Here is a 17,024-nt window from a genome sequence, read left to right on the forward strand (position 1 = left end):
TCACTTTGTGTGCAGCTAAAACAAGGTTTTCTTTGCCAGCACTGGTGCAAATTGAAGTGCCGTTTTGGGGCTGATTGATACTGAAATGGCAACATCTACATATGCTTGTGTGATTTTTTTTTTTCAGTAAGCAGTAATCCTGAACCAACAGTGTGTGTACACCTTCTGTCAAATCTGCACCGTTCATTGGTGTAATGAGCATTATTGTGCTCGGGGTGTTGTTCTGGTGGCCTCCCTGTATATGGCACTGCCAAGCTAGTTAACTGATGGTCTTTTTGGATAGAAAGTGGTTTTGCTGTCTATTTGGCTTGATGATTCAGTCACTGGCTGATGCAAGAAAAGCTGGCTGGCAGCTTGAATGGATGAATAATTGACTGAGGTCAGAGCTAATCAGAGATTTTGACACTCCTCTTTGACTCCTTGGGAATGCACAAAGCTGTTTTTAATTTATTAAATTTTTTTTTCCCCAAGTTGCAGTATTGATTGATAGAGAATGGCTTTTGTAAATTTATTTCACACATATGCTAATGATAATGATATGAAATGTCTTCTGTTGATGTGTTCACACTGATATAAACACTCAAGAATGTTTCAGGCATGCTGGAGGTAATTTGATTGAAAAGACTGTTATAATCAAAAGACCAGAGTAGACATTGCACATGGGGCCAAATCACTCAAAGGGATATGAGTTTGTGTTGCCAAAACATTGACTGGGGTTATTTCTTGTTGTGCTACATGTAAACGGGCAACGCCCGTGGCTGGGAAAGTGACCTACAATGGACTGGCATCCTGTACCGGGGGTGGGGCCGGACAGGTAGTTAAATGGGATAGAAGTTGAGCTGCCAATATATAGACCTGGGTTCAATTTCCATTCCCACTGCGAGAACGAGACACTTCAGTTGCAAATCCAACCAGTTGTAAGTGGGTACCGGCCTTTGCTGGAGAAGTAACCTGCGAGAGATTGGTGTTCCATTAGCATTGAAGACTAGCTTATTCCAAGTGTAACTCTGCATATACCTTATTGTGCAGGGCCGTAATATCATAGAACCTTTCGGAACAGGATAACTAATTTGACAACAGGGCTATCTGACCTTCAACAGGGTTCTAATTTATCCAGAGACGCCGACCTGACTGATTTTAAAAAGATAACAGCTCTCACTGAAGGATTACCATCTTCAGACAAACAGAGCAAATGCCTTAGATCGGGGTGCCCACACACCTGAATCCAATGAAAGGCTCATTAAAAGCCTGCTAACAAGTCTTTCATTGGATTCAGGTGGGTTGGAACAGGGAGACAACTAAGAGTTTCAGGAAGGTCGATCTTGAGGACTGAACCTGGGCATCCCTGGCTTAGATCAACACAACACCCCTTGAGGGTAAATGTCTGCTGCCCAAAACTGAGCTTCCTGCTTCAGACTTGTTTGCTGTCACCTCGAGGTTTTATTTACAGCGTCTAGGGAAGCATAAGCGACGAGTACCAACATTACGCATTCATTAAAGTCCCCCACAGAAGAGCCTTCCATATCAATCCTAGCTCAGGGAGATTTGTTTCGACCTGGTGCTGGTTAACAAGCATCGAGTGACACAGAGTGATGATGAATTATTGCATTATTTGACACAGTGACTGTGCTTCTGAAGTATTAGTCACTCATGTCTAATGCACGGGTGCATCATGGGATTTAGAGGTGATCACAAGTAACACAGTGACACATATTCAGGCGTAGTTTATAAAACAAGCAAATTAAAAACATGCACTTTTCAATCTTTTGTGTCAGCTACGAAATGGCTCGCTTTGTGGTTTTATAGATGTGTTTTATGCCTTTGTGGTATATATGAAACAAGTCTATAAAAGATGCATAATGCATCAAGGGTCCCTCTGTGGAAATACCGACTGAGATGACAAATCCTTACCTGTATGCTATATATCTGGGATAGAGGCTCGGCTACCAATATGTAGATGTGGGTTCAATTCCCAGTCACACTACCTGCCTATGTCCTGAGACAATGGACCTCCCAGGTCACTCAGGTGTAAATGGGTACAGGCCTTAGCTGGGGAAGTAACCTGCTGTAGAATGGCATCTGATCCAGAAGGAGTTGACTCATCTACTTCACACTATGACGTGTGGAGATAAGCACCGGCACCAAAGGCCTTGGGACATGTATTAGACTTATGAGGTCTATTAGAAAAGTATCCGACCTTATTATTTTTTTCAAAAACCACATGGATTTGAATCACATGTGATTGCGTCAGACAAGCTTGAACCCTCGTGCGCATGCGTGAGTTTTTCCACGCCTGTCGGTTGCGTCATTTGCCTGTGAGCAGGCTTTAAGTGAGGAGTGGTCCACCCCCTCGGCGGATTTTCATTGTCAGGAAATGGCGGAATGATTTGGGCTTTTTTTCCATCAGAATTTTTTCAGAAACTGTTAGAGACTGGCAGCTGGAAACCATTCGAAAAATTTACCTGGCTTTCGGTGAAACTTTTACGGGCTTCACAGAGAATAAGGACTGTTACTACAGCTTTAAGGACGGCTTTAAGGACGCTCAGCGTGCCGCACTCCGTGCCGCCATCGAGAGCCACAAACCACCGGATCATTTCTAAATGGATGGCTCTGTGGAGCCGGACCGTCGTGTGCACTTTCTCTGGTTATCACAAGAGCTGGACATCAACCATTTTCCAGCAGATTTCACTTTTAACAAGAGATTTTGTCATGGAAAGCCAAGCGGAGGCTTCGCGCGTCATGACCGATTTGCTGATGGAGCGAGACAAAGGAACACCTCCGTTTTGGTCTCACAGGACGGCTTTGAGATGGCGTTCAGACAGTTGTCGGTGGTTTTTCCATCGAGTGATTATCCGAGAAATTGTGGATGTGCCTGGACATGCCAGAACATGTCCCGTGAGGCTTCATCACGGCGTTGCTGTGCGCCATGTGGCACCGCAGCGACGCGCGAAACCTCCGCTCCTCTTTCCATGACAAAAACTCCTGTAACAGTGAAATGTGCCGTTCATTTCCAAACTGGACGCTGTGTTTTATCCGGGACGTCGTCTGACTAGCACAGGAATTGTGAAAAGACGTGGACATCAGCACTTTTTCGGCACATTGAGACAGACGTGCGGAGGAATTCCTTTGTCTCGCTCCATCAGCAAATCGGTTGATGGTTGATGTCCAGCTCTTGTGATAATGAGAGAAAGTGCACACGACGGTCCGGCTCCACAGAGCCATCTGTTTAGAAATGATCCGGTGGTTTGTGGCTCTCGATGGCGGCACGGAGCGCGGTGCGCCGAGCGTCCTTAAAGCCGTCCTTAAAGCCATCCTTAAAGCTGTAGTAACAGTCCTTATTCTCTGTGAAGCCCGTAAAATTTTCACCGAAAGCCAGATAAATTTTTCGAATGGTTTCCAGCTGCCAGTCTCTAACAGTTTCTGAAAAAATTCTGATGGAAAAAAAGCCCAAATCATTCTGCCATTTCCTGACAATGAAAATCCGCCGAGGGGGTGGACCACTCCTCACTCAAAGCCTGCTCACAGGCGAATGACGCAACCGACAGGTGTGGAAAAACGCACGCATGTGCACGAGGGTTCAAGTTTGTCTGACGCAATCACACGTGATCCAAATCCATATGGTTTTTGAAAAAAATAATAAGGTCGGATACTTTTCTAATACACCTCGTATTTCTTCTCTGTGTTACATCCATCCATTTTCAATCACATATCCAGGACCAGGTTGTGATGTGAACAAGTTAAATAACATAGTCCGGGCATCCCTGCAGTAACTCCTGGGGGATCACAGGGTATTCTTAGGTCAGATGTAATGTATAATCCCTCCAGGGTGGGCATATATGCAAAAACCTCCAAAGGGACATATCCCGGAGACAACTTAAGCACACCAACTACTCCTTTCTACAAAAACCAGCCGTTTCAGTTTGAGACATTCTGACATTCCAACACCCCTCATCCTGTCTACAAGGATGAGTGCCACAATCCCTATAACCAGGGATTCAAATAAGAAATTGTTCTCACTCAGTTTGTTTTGAGCAAAATCTGTATTTTCACATTTCCAGTTTTGGGTTCCATCATAAAAATGATCATTTGCAAACTGGTGAGAACCAAATAAAATACCAGTTAATAATGGTCCATGTAAAATTGGTTTGGTGGTTGCCCTCCATGATGCAAGGTGGTGGTTTGGTGATGTGGTGGATGTAGCACCGGGCTGTACCAGCCTATACTCTCAGAACTGAACTGACCTAAGGCTGTAGGACGTGTATCTTTTGCCTCAAGATGTGGGCAAAAATGCATAACTTGAACAAGAAGAAGAAGTTGTAGTCGCTGTAGATGTTGTTGTAGCTTTACAGGTCATAGGACCCATTGGTGCCCGAGTTTATCCCCAGATTCTGTAGCGTGAATAAGCATTTACAACTTCTCATGGAAGGGATGCTGGTCTCAGGTAGGTTAATTCTCCAGTCAAGATTCGTACCCATTTGCAGCTGGATGGACTTGGACAATGAGGATTAAGAGTCTTGCCCAACAACAAAGACAAGTAAAGTTTGAATGGGAAATGAACCTAGGTCCACATATTGGCAGCCCACTTCCTTATCCCAGTGATCTACTCACTTATGTGTTAAACTTTTCTTCAGTAAGTTGGGTTTTCTTTGTCATCTTTGAGACATTTTTGCCTTGCAACATCACAAAGATATACGTTCCTCTGTAGGTTTGTGGAGCTAATACTAGACAAAGGTATGCACTTTCTGAGTGCCCTTGCAATTACAAACGCAGGCAAATATGAAACTTTACAGCTTTAAGGACGCTCAGCGTGCCGCGCTCCGTGCCGCCATCGAGAGCCACAAACCACCGGATCATTTCTAAATGGATGGCTCTGTGGAGCCGGACCGTCGTGTGCACTTTCTCTGGTTATCACAAGAGCTGGACATCAACCATTTTCCGGCAGATTTCACTTTTAACAAGAGATTTTGTCATGGAAAGCCAAGCGGAGGCTTCGCGCGTCATGACCGATTTGCTGATGGAGCGAGACAAAGGAACACCTCCGTTTTGGTCTCACAGGACGGCTTTGAGATGGCGTTCAGACAGTTGTCGGTGGTTTTTCCATCGAGTGATTATCCGAGAAATTGTGGATGTGCCTGGACATGCCAGAACATGTCCCGTGAGGCTTCATCACGGCGTTGCTGTGCGCCATGTGGCACCGCAGCGACGCGCGAAACCTCCGCTCCTCTTTCCATGACAAAAACTCCTGTAACAGTGGAATGTGCCGTTCATTTCCAAACTGGACGCTGTGTTTTATCCGGGACGTCGTCTGACTAGCACAGGAATTGTGAAAAGACGTGGACATCAGCACTTTTTCGGCACATTGAGACAGACGTGCGGAGGAATTCCTTTGTCTCGCTCCATCAGCAAATCGGTTGATGGTTGATGTCCAGCTCTTGTGATAATGAGAGAATGTGCACACGACGGTCCGGCTCCACAGAGCCATCTGTTTAGAAATGATCCGGTGGTTTGTGGCTCTCGATGGCGGCACGGAGCGCGGTGCGCCGAGCGTCCTTAAAGCCGTCCTTAAAGCCATCCTTAAAGCTGTAGTAACAGTCCTTATTCTCTGTGAAGCCCGTAAAATTTTCACCGAAAGCCAGATAAATTTTTCGAATGGTTTCCAGCTGCCAGTCTCTAACAGTTTCTGAAAAAATTCTGATGGAAAAAAAGCCCAAATCATTCTGCCATTTCCTGACAATGAAAATCCGCCGAGGGGGTGGACCACTCCTCACTCAAAGCCTGCTCACAGGCGAATGACGCAACCGACAGGTGTGGAAAAACGCACGCATGTGCACGAGGGTTCAAGCTTGTCTGACGCAATCACACGTGATTCAAATCCATATGGTTTTTGAAAAAAATAATAAGGTCGGATACTTTTCTAATACACCTCGTATTTCTTCTCTGTGTTACATCCATCCATTTTCAATCACATATCCAGGACCAGGTTGTGATGTGAACAAGTTAAATAACATAGTCCGGGCATCCCTGCAGTAACTCCTGGGGGATCACAGGGTATTCTTAGGTCAGATGTAATGTATAATCCCTCCAGGGTGGGCATATATGCAAAAACCTCCAAAGGGACATATCCCGGAGACAACTTAAGCACACCAACTACTCCTTTCTACAAAAACCAGCCGTTTCAGTTTGAGACATTCTGACATTCCAACACCCCTCATCCTGTCTACAAGGATGAGTGCCACAATCCCTATAACCAGGGATTCAAATAAGAAATTGTTCTCACTCAGTTTGTTTTGAGCAAAATCTGTATTTTCACATTTCCAGTTTTGGGTTCCATCATAAAAATGATCATTTGCAAACTGGTGAGAACCAAATAAAATACCAGTTAATAATGGTCCATGTAAAATTGGTTTGGTGGTTGCCCTCCATGATGCAAGGTGGTGGTTTGGTGATGTGGTGGATGTAGCACCGGGCTGTACCAGCCTATACTCTCAGAACTGAACTGACCTAAGGCTGTAGGACGTGTATCTTTTGCCTCAAGATGTGGGCAAAAATGCATAACTTGAACAAGAAGAAGAAGTTGTAGTCGCTGTAGATGTTGTTGTAGCTTTACAGGTCATAGGACCCATTGGTGCCCGAGTTTATCCCCAGATTCTGTAGCGTGAATAAGCATTTACAACTTCTCATGGAAGGGATGCTGGTCTCAGGTAGGTTAATTCTCCAGTCAAGATTTGTACCCATTTGCAGCTGGATGGACTTGGACAATGAGGATTAAGAGTCTTGCCCAACAACAAAGACAAGTAAAGTTTGAATGGGAAATGAACCTAGGTCCACATATTGGCAGCCCACTTCCTTATCCCAGTGATCTACTCACTTATGTGTTAAACTTTTCTTCAGTAAGTTGGGTTTTCTTTGTCATCTTTGAGACATTTTTGCCTTGCAACATCACAAAGATATACGTTCCTCTGTAGGTTTGTGGAGCTAATACTAGACAAAGGTATGCACTTTCCGAGTGCCCTTGCAATTACAAACGCAGGCAAATATGAAACTTTGAGTTTGTAATTACGCATAACTCTAAGGTCGATATCTGTACACACCAGCAGTCCTAACACTTTTGCTATACACATTACACAAACTCAATGTGGCAGAAAAGTTTGAATTCTGGCTGTTCAATTTTGAAAAACAAAAACGATAACATGTTCTGCTTGACTGAACAGTAATTACACAAAGTACTTGCTTAACTTTTGGTTGCAAGAGCCACTGTCTTGGAGAAGAGAGTAAAGCCCTTCTGGAAAAAAAAAGACACTGCTGACATTGTCAACGGATAACAAGGTGGTTGAAGGAGAGAAAGTCAAAATCACCTTGGAAGGGTTATTGTGGTCAGAAATAACAAAGGAGCCAACGTGCCTTTAATGAGCCTGAGATTAAAGTGAGAGGGTAAAACAGGATCAATCACCTCTATGGTGCCAAGAAGAGATTTGGAGAAGGTTACGTGTGGGAAAGAAAAGAAGAAGGTAACACACTCTACAATGGTGCCAAAGAGGACCTGTCTGTGGTTCTACAATCACTTAAGTAAATCTCATTAAACCCTTTGTTTAGTGCAGTCAATTTAAAGTCAGGACTTAATTGTTATGCTTGTTCAAAAGGTACGATTGCTGTCTACCCGTCAGTAAATATGATGTCCACTGATAAAGGTCCTATTGACTTTTTTCACTTTCCAAACGGTACCTGAGTAACACTGACCTTTACGGTTTATTCCATTAACAACAAACAGGAGGTGTAGTATTTTTCTACATCCACACACAGTGGTAGTGCATGAGGAGTGGGTAATGTTTTGAGCCTCGTGTGTCTGACTGTAAGAACAACATTGCTACAAGAGCTTTGATCCAGTTTGGATCAAAGTTGGTGGAATAACTGATGGTAAGCCAAGGACGCAGTGATCTAATGCTGCGGAATTCAAGCTTGTAAGCACAGAGGACATTTATGCCGTATTTCCATACGTTACATTTGTGTTGCATCACATATAGGTCTTTGCCGTGTTTTGGTTCAGTGTAGGGAATGGGTGAATGAGAAACGGGGGGGGGTTACAAGAGACTGTGAATGCATCAGGGTATGTGTGCAGAGAACAATAAAATAATAATAATAAAAAAAAAGACGGGCAATTTTTTGGTTTAAAAGAAAGATGGTGTGGCCAAGATTATAACAGAAAGTGCTGTATAATGTACGATACTATTCAACCACAAGTTTGAGCCTGTGTTGCTTTGTGCACCAGCTATGTTTCTGCAATTTTTAAATTTTTTTTTTTTACTGTGTAGTAGTAGTACATAGTGCCTGCAACTAGGATGCAACTGAAATGTACCGCTGCGGAAAAGGAGGCATTGACTTGAGTGGTGTCCATCATCTCCATATATGTATCAAAGAAGCAACAGATTATTGTCGGACAGCAAGCGTAGTGTGTGAAAATCTGGCCTTTTTCCTGAAATAATAACCCAGCAAACTTCATTCTGTCTCATGATTACAGCTGGCTCACTTAGTGTGTCTGAAGAGCAGCAGTTTTGCTAATTTTGCAAAAGATCCCGTTGAAACAGAATTACAAATCAATCGGAAACTTGGCGAAATGACTGTAACGGCATATGCAAATGAACCGTCACCCAACTGACACACATGTTCCTACAGTCTTCAACTTTTAAAGCCTTTCTGTAATATGCCAATAAAGCACCTTTATAATTGAACTGACCTCAGAGCGACAGAACTGGGCCAGTGGATGGGACAGGAGGAGAGAGAGAGGGTGGATGGAGTGATAAAGTCGAGGAAGGGGTGCGGAGTGAGGTCGGGAATAATGCTGTCGCTCCCTTGTGGCTGGTGCAGTCTGATCGGGGCAACAACGTCAACCTTTCCCCAATGGAACCTGACTCGCCCACAAAACAGATTAATGTCCAGCTGTTTGCAGACGACACTCCCGCAAAAACAAGTTTATACACACTGAAGATGAAGCACTGAAGACCTGATTCATCTTCCTACACGTCTTGGCTGGTCTGTCCACAGTGATGTCTTTACTGGAATACACAAGTGAATGAAAAGTTTACAGTCCAACTATGATGGCTTTCTTGAGTGAGCCATCTTCCACTGGTGCTATAATACCTCGATCCCTACTTCGCGGAACACTCCCTATTGCTATAGCCATTTAAATGACAATTTACTATCCCTTTGAAAATACTGTCCAGCCAAATACACCTTCAAGTTAGGGAACAAGTGGAAATTTGACAAGGTAAATGCTGAGTGTGCTCCATTTTGTCAAATTTTCATAGTTGTTTTGCCTTGATAGCATAGAGCGGCATCTCTAGTAAATTGGCACTTGGTACTCTTTGTTTCTTGTTTGGCTCTTTGGAAGAACCTTTGCATCACCAAAAACATCAACAGAAGAAACAACCTTGATCTTCTTTAGAAGAGTGAACTGGGTTGTTTCATTGTCTCTAGCTCACCATCCCTAGTCAGAAACTTTCGATGAAATCAGTATCTGCTTCGGCAGCTCCAAGGTCTTTCTACAGTACCAATGTTCTTTATATCTCAAGTCCACTAGTGTCCAGCTGTGCAACAAAACATATTCTCACTCCCAACTAGTCACATTTTGACACAAAGCCATTGTTGGGAGTCAAGAAGATTGGTCTGTATGTTGTCAGAGGTCCAATTTATCAAAGATGTGTTGAGGCAAACATAATCTTAGCTCATAGACTTACTATGGGACAGATATAATTTGGTCCTTTTGGGCTTTTGGGTAGGACTTGGATTAGAAATGTTTCACACACTCAAAAGGATCTCTTTCAGAATGATCCATGTTCTTAAGTGATGACCAGTCTAGAGCACCAATTAGGCACCAATTGAGCAGAAACCTTTCCTTGAGTGCATATGAGGAAGAAGTCATTAAATTATTTTTATCTCCTCTTCTCAGATGTGGTTGCCACCGTACCAGTGCTGCACATCACCTGTAATCCTCACATATGCTTATGCATGCATCTTCCATAGTACCAAACAAAATGGCAGGGATTTATATGGCATCTGATGGCAGCATGATCCTTATCTTTGGCAATTTCTTGAAAATTCATGACCTTTTCAGTCTTGTTGGTTGAACTCCTCTATGGCAGCGCCTTCCCAAGGTAACATTTGAGCTCATTGGGGTGTTTGGCATGATGGAAAGCCTGTAATTCAAGGTTGAGGGCAGGTGCCACGGTGCAGTAACAGGATGCAGGGGAGGACAGGCAGGAGGTGAGAGAGCATGAGAGAGCAATAATTACGTTATTTAAGAGCTGAGGAAACTGCAGCACGGTCCTGATAGGGGACGGGGTGTGTGTGTGTGTGTATGTGTGTATGGAGGGAAATCCTGCAGGGTTTTCTCTTGCCATTCCCTGCTAGGCAAGCAGAAATGGAAAGAGAAAGAAAGAGAAAGAGAGAGAGAGAGAGAGAGAGAGAGAAAGACCAGTGGCAGGTCTGGCTGCAATCACAGAATCCCACTATCGTTTTACATTTTCTTTCTGGAGAGAGCACAGACTGCTCCAGGGGTTGAAGCACTGCTACTCTATTGCCATCATAGTTTAATATAAAACATTAGATGTATTTTATGAAAGCAGCATGTGCAGCTTACGAGTGAAACTACAATGAGATGCTTTTTTTTATAAGAATGTCATTTTTGTACTTATATCAAGTACCGCCATATGTAAGAAAGAAAATAAGTCAAATTAAGTTCTATATCAACCCTAAGCCCCATTGCTGCCAGGATCTATCCCCAAATTCAATTGCATAAAGTTAATGAGAGTCTACGACAGGTGACCGTATTGTTTCTCCCTCTTCACAATGCATTTTTTGACAGGTGCAACTTATACTCCAGAAAATGACTCTATTCAATCGAAAAATGAATGATTTGTCCAAATGCCAATAGAAATGTTACAGACATCTTAAGAAGACAGAAGCAAGAATATCAATATTTTGGTCTGAATGGAAGGCTACTGGCTACCAGGACAAAGGTCTGCTGGGAAACAGGACTCAGGTCTACAGACAGTCTTGGTGAAAAGTGTTGGAAGCAGAACAAATCTATATTCTGTGCTTTTATAGCGCAAGCTTACAGTAACGTGGTTTGACAATGTGAGCATGTGAGTACAGTGTATTTGACAGAGTGAGGCTCCCTAATGTGTTTGCAGATGATGTGTTGACAGTAATGCAAAGTTCCCACTGGGTGGGACTGCATCACCCTGTTATGTCCTTGTCAGAGCTGAGCACAGAACACTTGCAACATCATAGATGGGATCCAGAACAGTAGCAATGATAAAGATACTTTGGTTTTCTTAAACAATTTCTTCTTTTTGCTCATTGTTCACATATGTAGATTTATTAATTTCCTATTGGCTTGCAAGTCTGTAGTTCACTTACCATGATTTTCTGAAAGAACTAGATGTTTGGCTCAGTTATTTCTTTTGGACTCATTCCTGTCCTTCTGTCATTCCAACTTCTAGTTCCAACTGTTGGATTGATGAAATGTGATTGGCTGCTCAGTAAGACCGTCTATGACAGCTTGGCTTTTGCATATGGTTGGGAAGGAACCATCCATCACCATCCATAAAAATTAGCAACTTTGTGATGCCGAAAAAATGGGCATCTCCGCAGAGCATGAACAATCCCAACTTTAAAAATAGTTAGGTTATGGGAAAGTACTAGTGTAGATGGAATTGCCTTGGATTAGATCCTTACACACTGGCCTAGGGTGTATTATGGTGGACCCCATCCTGAATTCTGCACCATGTGGTTTCAGAAAATATTTCCAGCTACATGGGGGGAAAAAAACTCCAGCCAACTGCTACCTTGATGTAAATGAGGAGCAGTTGCACATGAATATTAAAAACACATCCTGCATAATTCGGGTCAGTGAGTTCGAAATCATATTTGGGCTCATAAAACTATATTACGTGCGCTTGATGCACAAAATTATGATATCTAAGGACCTTATTGTTCAGGTCATGGGGTCATCCAGGGCAGATTTTTACTCAGAGTTGGGTCGGAGAATGTCTGGTTCATGGCTTGATGGTTAGTGATGATGAATAGTCTTGTTTTATTATGCATATGTAGGTCGTGACCTAAGCGCCACCAGTTTCTACCCTTTCCACAGAACAGTATTACCCCTGAGGTCAAGTTAAAAAGGTTCTTCGGGTTCTGGCTCCATCCATAAAGACAGGCTGCTACACCAATGAATGCTTTCCAATCTGATCTGCTCAAACAAGTTTGGTCGGACGAAGCTTTTGGCAACAGCCCAATGGAGTTCATAAGTAGGGACGAAGAGAGAGCTGGGAAGAGGTGACTTGAGTGCAGACATCAAAGGAAGGGTCTGAGTGATAGAAAGGGAGGAGGAAAGGGAGGGAGAACGAGGAGCAAAGGGGAGGGATTAGCAAAATAGATGCCAGTGAGAGTGTGAGGGGAGGAGTGCATGTGGAGGGGAGAGAGAGAGAGCGAGAGCGCGTGTGAAGCACGCTGCCATGACTCGCACTTTAATGCATACTGTGAACAAGCTGGAGAGGGAGTCACATGTGTGTGCGCACACACAGCTGTGCACCTCATGTGCACACTCTCTCTCACGTGTTGGGACACACACACTTTCTACCTGTCTCACTCGCACTTTCACGCGTGCACACGTAGTGCAAGACGGAGCGGCAGCTGGGCTCAATGCAATATGACCAGAATACTGTCACCCACCAGTGTAGACTGAACGCATGAGCGGTGGCGCTACGGCACCTACTGTAAGACACAGCTACCTGCCAGCTGCTCCCCCAAACCGCCTCACCCCAGCCACGACATCTCCTCCCTCTCCAGCTCCCCCCACCCCCGTCACTGTCTTCATTCATTCATCCCTCGTTCTCTCAACTGCGAGGCGGCATGCATGGCTGAAGGACACAGCGCTGCGCTCTGCCGTAGTGGAGTGCGCCACTGACAGAGTTGGAGAGCTTGAGCTGAAAGAGGGGGAACGGATAGAGTCCCGGCACTCCCTCCCCTTTGTGCGCTCTCATTCATGAATGTCACCTCCATCTCTGGGAATTACTGGACTCATCAGCCTCGTCTTTTTTCCCTCCTCTCTTTCTGCGATCTGCGCTCAGGGTGTGGGTGACATCAAGGGTGATGCCAGGGGAGGTTGAAAGATAGCAAGGAAACAAGCTGCTCTCTTTCTGCGCTCCTGCATCCTCAATCCAGTTGATACCTCAGGTCGGACAGTCTTCACTTCGCCTACTTCTCGTGCACCCTCGTTGCTTCGGATGGGGGAATTTTACAGTTGAAAGACAGACAGGAAGGACCTGCGTTGTACCTGGACAGTCGCTCGTGTCATTTTGGAGAGTTATAAATTGGGTATTTCTCGCCTGTCTGAATTAAATCTCATCTGCCAGGCAGAGTGGGTAAACGGACTGAATGTGGATTTTGTTTGGGTCTGGTGTCATCATGCGGTGAACGTCTCAGTCACTCAAGGCGTTCGGACGAGGCTGAGTCAAAGTTCCCTGGAGTGCCAAGAGGGTGGCAACGCTGGATTGTTGGTCCAAAGAGGAACACTCAGAGTGGGACAGAGGCTCCCGGTGAGATCAACGCACTTTTTTGGGGGGAGGATAACAACATGGCATGTCCTAATCGAGGAACGGTTACATATGCAGGCATCGCCTGAACCTACAGCTGGAACAAGCTAGAACCCATCAATCAAAACATCAACAGGACTCAGCTGTCAGTTTGAAGTGGATCTTTAAGAAAGAGCCACCCCTCATATCATCACCTACCCCCTGCTTCCCTTTCTTGCTCACTTTTCCCAACTTTCTCCTTGTTGCATCCTCAGAAAGTCATTCATCTGCTCTACACCCCTCCCTCAGTGGTGCGCCATCGCCCCAGTTAGCGGGCGAGGGGTGACCCACGGGACCCCCTGGTACCCGGGCACCACCGAGCCATCCGTGGCTGGTGAGGTGGCAGGAGGGCCAGCACCAGGAAGATGGCTGCCCTTGCCAGCTCCCTCATTCGCCAACGCAGGGAGGTCAAGGACCCCCAGGCAAACCGGCAGATTGCCAGCAAGCGCAAGCCCTGTCCAAAAAGCAACAAGTCGCTCTGCCAGAAGCAAATCCTCATATTAATATCAAAGGTTCGACTATGTGGCAGTCGAGGGAGAAAAATAGACAAAAGGCCAGGTGAGTTCCACAGTTTACCACTTCCCTTCCAGTGTCTCCCTCGTTTCTTTCCTTTCCTTTTTCTTCTGAGCTCTGTGTTCTGCTTGTACTTGATAACAGGATTTTGGAGGTTAACATAGCAGAGTACTGATTAATCCTCAGATGAAAAGCTTTAACCCCGTACATCCTTTGCCTGTAATTTCCTGTACAGGACTTAATCACAATCCGGAAATCATCCCTGTTCATTCCCAGCAGCCAATCACATCATGTCATGTAGTTAAGGTCCAACAGAAGGAACGGACACAGGAAATTGTGCAACACATCGAGATCGATGCAGGACGGAGTCCTGACCTAGACTGGGTTATGAAAACAGTTACAAGTTTGTTTAAATACTCACTGCAAATGCTGTTTATCTTCAAGTACAGCTTTAATTTGTAGTTTCTGCCAGTTCATGAAATCACACAATTGTTATTCACTGAAGATAAATGAACTAAATCTGTCCATGTATTGCTTTAGACATTATGAGATCATATAACCTGTGAGCACAGTTCTTTTTTAGTATTAATATCTGCCAATTGTAGACACCGTACAACAGGGAGCCTCCTGAACAGAAGGTTCTGGGTTCAACACCATGCATTACATGTGTCAGGAAGGACAGCCGGCATCAAACTTGTGACAAATCCACTATGGTGACCCATATGGGGGGGAAAAAAAATAAAAACAAAACAGTTGAAGCCAAAAGGAATTACCACAAAACGGGGAAGGAATGGAGAGGAGATAAAATCACAATGGTGGGGGGTGCACAAACTGCTCATGGAAAACTAAAGGTGACAAAACAATCAAATGTTAAGAGCCCATCGGTATTAAGGTTTGCAAGATATAATCAAATAACATGTAAATGTGTCAATTTGTGATGAGGTTGGTCATGTTCATCAAGCAGAGCCTATCAAAAGCAAAACATGATTAATTCAAACTTGATCTTAGGCCCCGTGGTATTTATTCAAAATTCTTTCAGCTTGTCCAAACAGCAACTTTCGTATTTACCTTTTGCTTTGCAACAGTAGCATTTACAAAGATTAATAAAAATGTGCAGTACTTCAAGAAGATAACCAACTAAAACAAAACATTTTGTGGTCAAAACGGTTGGCTCTATACAACATAGACTCTTTCTCAAAATTAATTTCTGTATTTTGATGAAAAATAAATAAATGAATGAAAACATAACCCAGAAGTGGGGAGTGAGAACATTCACATGGACTGAATCTCTGCCAGAGAAGTTGCCATCCAGGACCGTAGTATGGTGAATGTGTGGTGGCACCAGCGCATGTGTCCAAACCTAACTACGATCTGACCTATAGGGTACAACCACTGATCTGTATGTATTACTGGATCGCTCATTGGCCCACACACTCCGTACAATCCGCTGAAGCAAACTGGCGGCCATCTTGCCACTTGGAACTTATGTAGACCACACAAACCGCTTATAAGAACGTCAACAGTTTCAAGTAATAACTGAGATGATTGTCTCATTAACTTATTTTTGATCTTTGGATAATGTAAGATTGATCCCTCCTAATCTATACCTGCCATGATTAGCTATTTGATTTATTTTCTTTCTTTTATTACTTTTATCACTCATATCTCACTGGGACAAATACTCAATTCTAAAAATTATAATTTTTTTAATCAAAGTTTATACATGTGGAATCATCAGCAAGCTCTTATATATATTCAAATTATTGTTCATTACTTACTTACTTACTTCTGTATCCGCTGTGGCAACCCCGGTCAAAACGAGAGCAGCCGAATGGACAACACTTCCCATTTCAGTCATGCTCACAGGTGAAATGTTTGTCCACAGCCTTTGAGATGGCAATTTGCGCAGTTTATAGCTGCACATGAAGGTATTTTTTAACAAAATTACAAAGAATAAAGTTGCGTGCGCTTCATTAAAGATCAATAGAAAAGAGCGTTCAAGAGCGAGACATTGGAGTGGTAATATGGCGGCCAATTTGCTTCAGAAATATTGGCCAATGAGCAAATTAATCGATTTCTTTAATGTACGTTAAAGGTTTTTGTTATGAATGTTGTAAGCCCTATATAAGCCCAGAGGCGTGTTGGTGCAGGTGATTATCCTGGAATTCTGCAGCATGAAGCATATACAAGTTTACAACTCCCCCTGGACTGGACACCAGTGCATTGCAGGCTACTTCTCCAAGGTCTTGGACAGGGCAGATGAAGTGTCTTCCCCCAAGGACAGAGACAGATAGAGCAACCAGGAATCAAACTCAAGTCTACATATTAGAAGCTCAACTCCTCACCCTACTAAGATACCTTTTATTTAATCTAAACACTGTGCTGCATTCCAATAAAGTAGAGCGTCTACAGTGTGAATTAGCCCGTAACGTTCTCCACACCTGTGTACTGTACTGCACTTTCCTTTTCCACTCTGTGCAAGTGCGCTTCCAGATGTGTTCCGTCATATTTATCACCTCGGTTTGCCAACTTCACGATGACAATTAGGTGGAGAACCTTAACGTGAGAAGGAGCACCTGTCACCAAAGCGTCTGCTCCATATGTTGTAATTAGAGTGTTGGGCAGGTTGCAGCAGTACAAGCGTTTTGGGGAAAGACCATGAATGAATCATCCCACGGTACAACCAAGTGTGATACGTGTTAAATTTGGTGATCACCTAGATGTGGTATGGAAGTTGCTTGACCAGGCTTACAGTTTCATGCTCTCTTTTTAAACTGATTTCTGCTCTTGTTCGAGCCAGTGAAAAAGTGAGAAATGAAGAAGTGAACGTGAGATGTGCACAGGCAGCGATTCACAGCAACCCATGTTAAACGGTGTTGG

General features: G+C 43.9%; 1 protein-coding gene across 1 annotated transcript in view; it reads left to right on the forward strand.

Moving 5' to 3' along the window:
- The first annotated feature begins 13,662 nt into the window (after positions 1 to 13,662).
- The window catches only part of fgf11a (fibroblast growth factor 11a), a 95,813-nt gene continuing 92,451 nt past the window's right edge, over positions 13,663 to 17,024 (forward strand). Inside the window, exon 1 of the mRNA XM_034164871.1 lies at positions 13,663 to 14,189. Coding sequence (XP_034020762.1) covers positions 13,997 to 14,189 — 193 coding nt within the window. The 5' untranslated portion in view covers positions 13,663 to 13,996. The remainder of the gene's footprint in view (positions 14,190 to 17,024) is intronic.

Source organism: Thalassophryne amazonica, chromosome 23, assembly GCF_902500255.1.
Source record: "Thalassophryne amazonica chromosome 23, fThaAma1.1, whole genome shotgun sequence".
Lineage (NCBI taxonomy): Eukaryota > Metazoa > Chordata > Actinopteri > Batrachoidiformes > Batrachoididae > Thalassophryne > Thalassophryne amazonica.